Here is a 9,565-nt window from a genome sequence, read left to right on the forward strand (position 1 = left end):
ATGTCATTTTTTTTAGGTGCTATCCATCAATGAAGAGGGACTGAGGCGCTGTGAAGAGAACACCAAGGTGTTTGGGCGACCCATAAGGTAAACTGGGTGTAATTCTCTCCACAGTGACAAAACCAAAGCATTTTGACTTTGAATGTGGTCATATAGCTGTAGAAAGGCAGGCCAAATACGATTTTCGTAATTATGCTGAACAAACTACAATCCAGATGGAGATATGTGGTGAAGAACCAAGACATCATTATATTCACCTGTTTGGGGCTCAGTTCAGATGTGCCCTGTGGACATTGGGGCAGAAATACAAATATGGCAAGTGGAGTTTTATCTCTACACAAATGAAATGGTCGGGTTGCTCTGACTCATTTGACAGTTGAGAGTGGGAGCAAAGAAATGGAAACGTATATTTCAAATGGGAGGAGGTGGCTTGGGTCTGAGCCACACAAGAAGGCATATGAACTATGAATGTGACAGACATTACTTTAGCCAGAAAGGGAGGCAGAGGGGGCACCCAAAGTTAGCAAACATTGCCTTCACCACTCTTGTGTCGCTTCACATTGACAAGTTCTAATGGCCTAAAAGAGGCAAGAGTTCGTGTGTGTGTGTGTATGTGTGTGTGTGTGTTGTATTTAGCCACACACTTAATGCTCTTTACTCCTATGTAGCTGTTGGACGTGTCTGGTGGATCTGGAGGGTCTTAACATGCGTCACCTGTGGCGCCCAGGAGTCAAGGCGCTGCTAAGGATTATCGAGGTGGTTGAGGCCAACTATCCTGAAACGCTTGGACGGCTGCTTATCTTGCGAGCTCCCAGAGTCTTCCCTGTACTTTGGACACTGGTGAGAACCATGTAATACAATGCCAAAAAAGCTTGCAATCTCCTCTTTCATTATTACCAGTGCTCAGAAAATGTGTTATTTCTCTTCCACAGTATACCACACCGAACACTTATACTTACTTTGTAACTGCTTGTCTCTGAATACAATGTCAGGAAACCATATTGATGTTATTCATCAAGTTGATAGTCTCAGTCATCATCCAAGAGGGTATATTTAAACTAATGTTTATACATGGGCATGTGATGTGGACTGAAAAGATTAAACTGCAACTGTTCATCCAAACAGTCCTTTGACACCAGCAACAGTCTTAACCTGCCTACGAACCTTTTTAATTGAAGTTTTAATGGATGAATGTCAACTACTATTGGTCATGTTACTTACCTGTTAAAAAAAGAGGATTTTAATGAAGAAACAAAAAGAGGCTGTACATTTTGTTGGACTTTTACTGTTTTTCTGACTTACCAGAATCGAACATTAATAACATTCCTAGCATACACCTTGTTTTAATGGAGCAGGTGTGTTAAGTTTCTCAAACAGCAATACTTGGGTGTTACTAAGTCAAATACTGAGAGTCTCAAGGGTCTAATAAAATAATCATGATCCAAAAGGCATTCAAGAACACATAAAAAATAAATGAGTAACAGGTCAAGAACGGACTCTCCTTCATCAAAGCTCCAAGACACGGCCCAACTAATTTATACTGCCATAAAGATCAGTGGTAGTTCTTCAACATTTTCTTTCTCATGTGTGTCGCTGGATTTTTACTGTTTCACATGGAATGCCTCATGAATTTTTCATGTGCAGGAATTAAATTGAATTACTTTTTTGCATTTGTGTTCTATTTTGTCATGGAAAAATCTAGTGTAACAAGATTTTTTTCCTCAAGGTTGGCATTCATGTTGGCAGAGGCGCAACCGTATTTAATTATGCAACCTTTAGGCATTGTTTAACCAACAACGCATTTCTCTTCATCCCCTCAGGTGAGTCCTTTCATCGATGAAAATACTCGCAAGAAGTTCCTGATCTATGCAGGCAATGATTACCAGGGTCCGGGGGGCTTGGTGGACTACATAGACAAGGAGATTATCCCTGACTTCCTGGGAGGAGAGTGTATGGTGAGTGTTGTCTTGCACTGATATCTCTTCCCCTCATTCCACTCGACATGTGTTTATGTTGTTTGTATACCTGCGTTCCGCATGCAGTGTGAAGTACCCGAGGGTGGCCTTGTCCCCAAGTCTATGTACCGCACAGCTGAGGAGCTCGAGAATGAAGATGTACGTCTGTGGACTGAGACGATTTACCAGAGCGCCAGCATCTTCAAGGGAGCTCCACATGAGGTAAGAGGGAGTGCCAAGTGCTACTGCTGTGCCAAGTGATATGAAATGAAGCCTGCAGTGAATTATTATGTGGAACAGGAAAAAAAAACAGGTGGCCTTTAGTTACCTTGAGGCCTCTGTCTGCCATCTAGTGGCTTTTCTGTAGACTGCTTTTTTAACCAATGCACAGAACAAGCAGGCATTCACCTTTGAACTTAAACTTACTTTCTTTACAGGGTTGTGTAATTCATATGCCAATAGTCCTATAGAAATATATATTCTGCTGAATACAGTTTTGACAGATGTGCAGTTTATTCTCCTGCTCATTGTTACTGATCTGTCTATCTTACTATATTCAGATCATTGCTAAACATCAAGCATCAGAAATATTTGGGGTCCAATCAGCCGCCTCCTTTTTTAGATTCCTGTTTTTTGTACTCAAACTCCCTTTTTGTCTTTCTCCTCCAAGCTACTGATTGAGATTATCGACGCCTCCTCAGTCATCACTTGGGACTTTGATGTCTGCAAAGGCGACGTGGTCTTCAACATCTACCACTCCAAACGAGCCCCCCAGCCACCACGGAAGGACCCTCTGGGAGCGCATGGGATCACCTCCCCAGGTGGCAACAATGTGCAACTTATTGACAAGTCATGGATTCTTGGGCAGGATTACAGCATGGTTGAGTCCCCGCTAACCTGCAAGGAGGGAGAGAGTGTGCAGGCAAGGATCTACAGTGCGATGCCATAGCGCATAATCGTTTTTTTGGGGGGGTTTTTTGCTTTGTTTGTTTCCCTTTTTTACGTTTCACTCTTGAAGAAAACTCACAAATGTTTGCTTTATTCAGGGCTCCCATATTACACGCTGGCCAGGCTTCTACATCCTGCAGTGGAAATTCCATAACATGCCGGCCTGTTCGGCCACTAATCTTCCCAGAGTGGACGATGTACTGGCCACTCTGCAGGTCTCATCGCACAAGTGTAAAGTCATGTACTACACCGAGGTGTTGGGCTCCGAAGACTTCAGGTTGGTAACTTAGTGTGGTTGTGAACGAGACACTTTGACGTACACGTGTATTCATTTTTTATACTCTTGAGTTGCAGCATTTAGGTACTCCTCTGAAACATTCTTTATTACTGGTCATTTTTCATTCCTGTCTTTGTTCACTTTTCTCCTTTTACAACCTACTATGTAGCACTGTATGACTTAAGAAAAGTGTTAAATCCATAAATAACCTTAGGAAATGCCATAAAAGCATCCAGAATTTTCTTAACTTTGAGTTGTGAATTTAGGATGCCTCCCCGACTCCTTTTTTAATTCAGCTTTTTCTGTCCAATACGTTCCTGTTCTTTTGTCGTCCCCCGTCCCCCCTTCCTGCTCTTTCTTCTGCGAAGAACGGCTTGCTGTGATGTGCAGAGTTTGTAAGTGGCTCAGTGTTTGCCCCCCCTCCCCCTTTTCCTTTAGCACCGGCTCATCCTCATTGCTGCTTTTGGCTGCTGATTTGAACAGCCTGGTACATGGCAGTCACTGCTGCTAAAGTAAAGAAATGCCCGCTAGTGGCCACCCTTGCTTAACTGCCTTTTGCAAGGCAGGCTTTTGAGCTGTTGGTGTATAACTGGCATTCACAGTAAGAATAGGACACTTGTCCTGAAAGAACATTTTGCTGTTCTCTATTTTGCCTCCGCTTGCACAACTAACAATACTAGAAACCAGTCATTTAGGTCCACATAAACAGTCATTTCTACCTGTTTGCACCGCCAGACCACTGAACATCACTTTCTTTCTTTTTTTATTGTGCACTTGCTGTTTTCATGGGTGTTTCATTTTAATCTATTTAAACCTTGACCTGACTCTGCAAATATATATCTAACCATTTAAAACCCAGGTTTTAAGTAAATAAACTAAAAGCACAGTACTATTATCACTGTGATAACCCATAATGTTTAATTTAAGCCATTTTACACATATTAGAAATTCATTTTTGACTAAACATTTCATTTTATTAATTGAGATTACATACATATTATATTATATTAGTAGGCACCATTGAAACTTAGATTTTGTTACATTTTGTCTTATTGTAGAGTTTGAGATTTCCATCATTTACTGGTCAAACAGGAAAACTGACCAATGAAGGATCAATAAGGTTTTGTTTTCATTATAAATGATCAGACAAAAGACATACAATTATGTAGTTCATTTTGATTATTTCACTCTGATCTACTGTTTTAGTCTGAAATTATGGCTCTTTTATATCGTGAGTATTTATGTGTATTGCAACTACAAATTCTGCTACAAATTCCTGCGCTGACTTGCCATCATTCAGTCAAAACAACAGGCAGATGTAGCTTTAAAAAAACTCGAGTTAGATTCGAGGCTCTTGCTATTTTCTTAATAGAAGTGCTCAAATAGCACAACAATGTCCATCTGCTGTGTCAAATGCAACTAAATTGCCCTATTTTAAGAGGGCCTTTTTGACAAGACTTTCTAGTAGAATTAAAAACCCGGCCTTCCCAAATCTTCGACAAAAACTCTCTACTGCTAAACATTTTTTTCAGAAATAGCTCTTGTTGTAACCTGTATTTTGTGGGAGATAGCGGTAGTGTGTAGGTGCCAAGGGCTAGAGAGTGAGGCTACAGCCATGCAAATGCATTTTAATTTTTAGGCCTCAAACTCTTGCTAAACACCTGTTGATAAATGTTCAGTTTAATGTTTGTAATGTACTTGGAATGTATGGCTCAACTTGGGTTGCAAACGTGCTTGATGTGAAAAAGGATTACAGAGTGCAAAGACCGTGGCCCTCATGCGTTCTCTGGATCTCCATCTCTCACCTCAGGGGTTCCATGACCAGCCTGGAGTCGAGCCACAGCGGCTTCTCGCAGCTTAGTGCTGCCACCACCTCATCCAGCCAATCACAGTCCAGCTCCATGATATCCAGGTAGAACTTGGAGCAGAGGACTTCAGCAACCCCCCCACACCTTGGCCCGATGCCCTTACCGTCAACACCAAAACCAGCTCCTCCTCATGCTTCTGTTGTCTTTGGACTCCCAATGCACAGCCAGTCCCTCTGGAACCGAAGCATGCTTGCACAAACAAAAGACAAAGAATTTAAAGTGAAAAATCTTCGGCAAAAACAAAGCAGTGACAGAGTGTACAATTTCAAAGGGCTGATTTTTGCACAAAAATATTTTTTGTGCCTGGCACCTCTGTTGGGCAAAGTTCAAATCCAAACATTTCCCTGAATGTTTGTGTCCCGGCCCATGCTTGGTGGAAAGTTCAACGGTTTCGAGATGGAAAGTTTAAAAACAAAAAAATAAAAAAAAAGCAATATTCTATATCCTGGGGGACTTGATGAAGACACTGGAGGCGCTGTTACATTTATGCATTTACACTCCCACATAGACGTGACTTGGGTGACACAAATCTAATTCCTGTGCGTTGCCAGAAAAAGACTTGAGATGCTGTTACATTTCCTCAGAAGTGAAACACTTCCATGTGTCTAGCGACTTACTGAAATCTAGTGGACTTTAGAGGAGTTTATAAAATCTTATGAAATAGGGTCAATGTCTTCACAAATCCAATCGAACTAATTACTTGATGAAAAATTCAAGAGCTCCTGAATCAGTACATATGATGTCAGCAACATTGGCAGCTTTTCGCTGCTTGAGCTCTCTGACATTCATAGAAATTGTCTAATGTGGCAAAGCCCACCTGTGTGTCCCACGAAGGCTCTCGAACACTTTGAATATTTGACCAGGGCCAGGCTCTTATAAGAAGTAATCCCCTTATAGCAATAACAAAGGTTTGACTTTCTACTGCATGAAATATCTCTATTTATCATTGAGATGTACTGTATGTTGGGATGGGGGAGACCGCAGATGACCTATTTAGTCACAAGTTTTGTAGATGTAAGCAAACTTGGCCACTGAAAAGTGAAGGGCACCAACATTATCACCTTGATTTTGTATCCATGAGCACCTCCCCTCGAGAGCGATGCAAATAACTCGACAATTTATTCCCTCCAGGGCACATTTTGTAGTTCCTCTGAAGGTTGACGGTTTGCTCCCCACCCTGTGTCCAACGATGGTGGAACTCAAGCGAGAATTACATTGTCGAGGACCTGCCTTGTCATTGAATAGCGAATGTGTGAATGTAATGAAATGCCTGTTTTTTTATTTTTACGGAAGGTCAAACAGACAGAACTGCCATGATTAGATTTTTTTTAATTCTCAGAGTGAGGTGCTTTCGACGTGCTCTATGGAAGAATGTTTCATTGGGATGATGCTCATCATTTGACATGGGCCAGTAGGAAACCCATAGATACTGTACGTGTGCTAGTGTTGGTTGGGGTGTGTTAGTCTTTTCCCATGAGTACTTTGACAGGGATGAAGCGCCATGGTGTGTTACTTTATGCTGATATAGTGACTGGGTTTTCAGATCTATTTTGGATGTGCTCAGAACTCAAGATTTAGCCAATTTAAAAGTCATTTGTCAATAAAAATCATTTTAGTCGTTGTAATCATCACTTAGAAGTGTACCTCTTTTCAAGGTCACCACTTCTATATGATAAGCGATTGTGAATTGATTGAACATTTCTAAAAGTATTAATTCAAGTTTTTTTCTTAAATTGGATGGTTCTTGAGCACTGATGACTTCACCCAGATCTAGCTCCCTGCAAAAAGGTGTCACAGACCCTTTTCACATCAGCCGCTTTTTCCTTTTTGCCGAATCAGCAAGGGAAACCTGTGCAATTGATCCATTTCGGTCCCTTTCTATTAAGTGTCATAGCCATTCCAGAGAGCCAGCATGCACAACTGTAGGACCCTGGCCTACCTAGATGGAAATGGGCCACAGTTAGGACCTTCTCGCCCTGCAATGTCACATTTAAGTTGCTACTGTGAAAAGAGTCTATTGCCTAGAGTGCAGCTGACAACTAAATGAGGGGACAAGAAATGTTAAGAGAACCTGATGATTCTACCCATGTCTCTTGTTTTTAAGCAGGTGACCTGTTTCTAAGCTACAAATCAAAGGACAAGAATATTTTTTTGAGATATCTTTTAAGTCATGAACTGCAATAAAAAACAAAACGCTTTATTCCTCAGACTGAGGGCTATCAAATGTGTAATGACGGTGTTCAAAGAATGAATGTTGGAATCAGGTAAAAATTAGGATAGTGTTAACAGACTGGTTTGTATCTCCACTTTATCTCTCTGAAGCATGTCTTGAACCGCAGAACCAACCTCCTCTCACCCTCTAATTCCAGCAGGAGACTGGCTTTTGTTTAACAGCTCACCCGGAGAGACCACGAGCAGCGTCTGCAACAGACCGAGCCACTCCGATCTTTTGACTCTTTTCGCTTCTAAACCCCTCCACTTTGTCTGGATTGAGAGCTCAAAAAATTATAGACCTGTAAAATCCAGAATTGAATCCATGGGCACAAAGTGTGTTCATATCAGAGGATTCAGTGGAGATACCAGAGAACTTCCAACGGTCTGTTATATCCTGCTTCTCCGACTTCAGCTCCTACAACGTTTCACGCAGATCTCTTCGACAAATGAGGGCTAATAACTGTTTGTCTTGACTCTTCAACACATTTGTCGCCATGTTTCTGTTTTCTTGCATAGATGCATATCTACTCTTTATCTCCATGTGAGCAATTTATGTCAAATACAACTTCTTTGGATTCTTGAGAAATTTGCGCCTTTCACATTTTTTGGAAGACATTAAACTTGAATTATGATATTAACATGAATTTGGGGTCATTTGTGGGCCTGTGTGTTGAGGTGCTTGATAAACGAAACTTGATAACAACAAGTCTCCTACCAACCCGCAACACCTTTTCATTGTTGTGAGTCGTCTGGTATGTTCAATTTGTGAACAGCATAATAAGAGTAAAATTAGGAATAGTTAAAAGATGGGATGAAAGAAAAACGGAACTATGATTTACTGGTATATGCTTATCTTTGTCTTGTTAAAAGATTTATGAATCACCATCGATTGTCAAAGGAAGAGTAGATTTCCTTTCCATTCTGGCACAACTTTTCAGCAACACATTTCAAATGAAAACTGAAAATATATTTTTATATTTTCAATGTAAATCCATCATGACTTGCTGTTCTTTCCCCCTGGCTTTTTTTTTTTTCATCCGGAGTTGCTCAATGTTATTTTGTAGCTCCAGGAATATCTGGAAACTACGGCATTCATCAACAACTATTTCATATAGTGAGATATTACATTTAAATCTGAAATAAATAAAAATAAACGTAACATCAAATGATTAAATTTTGTATCCAAATTCCATTTCTTTCATTTCATGCATGACATCCCTCTAAATGTCTTTTTATCACAATTTGTTCTGACTTTTGGTTAAAATGATACCAAAACAAATCACAGTATTTTGAGCTGTTTAGATTCAGTGACTTGAAGTAATTTTACCTGTTCTCACTGAAGCCTTTAGATATAAATACGCTGGAGAAGAAAAAGCACAATAGCAGCCATGTGGAAACGTCACCATGTCTTATAATGCTATTCTAATTCCACCTTTGCTTTTCTAATATGTCTAATAGGCATGCAACAGAGTAAATAAATTCAGTCATTTTTTGTGACAAAAATTGGGGTAAAAGTATTTTTTTCAAGTACTATTTCCACTGAGGATGTCCTTAAAATTTTTAGGAATTTAAATATCTCAAATTAATCTTTCAAAGGTCAAGGCAAGTGACCTTTTAAAGGTTAAAAAAGTCTTAAGGGGTATATTGCAGTTTTTGTACTTAATCACAGTAACCATGTAGCATTTGTAATGTCAGGATTTCCATCTATGGGGTTATATTTTTACTTCATACCAATCTAGAGCACCAATTTACCTTTCAGCATTTCTTTGAGAGCTTTGGAAAATAGTTCAAATTACATTTCAGTTTACACACGCACGCATGCACGTACACACCTCTCTCCTTTTCATGCTGCTGTCAGGCATGGATTAAGAATGCATGAGCCCCGAGGCTCAGAATCTTTTTGAGAAAAGTCAGAAAGTTGATCAAAATCTCTGTATCAGAACTTTGTTCATCCTTTCTTCCCCTATGAATCACTCTATGACCTTCAGGGTGGGAACAGCAGCAATTCTATAACTCATTCAGCATCTTTGGGTAATAAACCTGATAAGATTAGGGGGGTTTTAGTTAGATTAATCTGGAACCAGGTTGAATTTGCTTGATACGTCAGGCTCTGACACTGTGCCCTTTTTAAAGGACGTGCCATCCATCTGCTCTACCTGTCACCTGCTCCTGCCCCATACACATCCTTTTTAAATTTGCAATTTGGGGTACCCAGTAATATTACAAAATGCTATATTTCACTTCTGGTGATTTTACTTCATTTTATTAGAGGTCATACACAGCGCATTAGCTGACTTGTGTCA

At 40.2% G+C, this 9,565-nt stretch overlaps 1 protein-coding gene across 3 annotated transcripts in view; it reads left to right on the forward strand.

Moving 5' to 3' along the window:
- Positions 1–7,896, forward strand: part of LOC147214066 (SEC14-like protein 1) — a 28,652-nt gene extending 20,756 nt beyond the window's left edge. For 2 of the 3 annotated variants that reach the window (XM_086142320.1, XM_086142318.1), the window contains 8 exons: positions 17–87; positions 669–840; positions 1,821–1,955; positions 2,043–2,177; positions 2,626–2,877; positions 3,002–3,180; positions 3,549–3,575; positions 4,991–7,896. In XM_086142320.1, coding sequence (XP_085998446.1) covers positions 17–87; positions 669–840; positions 1,821–1,955; positions 2,043–2,177; positions 2,626–2,877; positions 3,002–3,180; positions 3,549–3,575; positions 4,991–5,096 — 1,077 coding nt within the window. In that variant the 3' untranslated portion in view covers positions 5,097–7,896. The remainder of the gene's footprint in view (positions 1–16; positions 88–668; positions 841–1,820; positions 1,956–2,042; positions 2,178–2,625; positions 2,878–3,001; positions 3,181–3,548; positions 3,576–4,990) is intronic. The other variant, XM_086142319.1, reaches the window with a different exon arrangement.
- Positions 7,897–9,565: the final 1,669 nt, after the last annotated feature.

The sequence above is a fragment of the Fistularia commersonii genome, chromosome 35 (genome assembly GCF_037954325.1).
Source record: "Fistularia commersonii isolate RoL2024-O1a breed Wild chromosome 35, RoL_Fcom_v1.0, whole genome shotgun sequence".
In the NCBI taxonomy this organism is placed as follows: domain Eukaryota; kingdom Metazoa; phylum Chordata; class Actinopteri; order Syngnathiformes; family Fistulariidae; genus Fistularia; species Fistularia commersonii.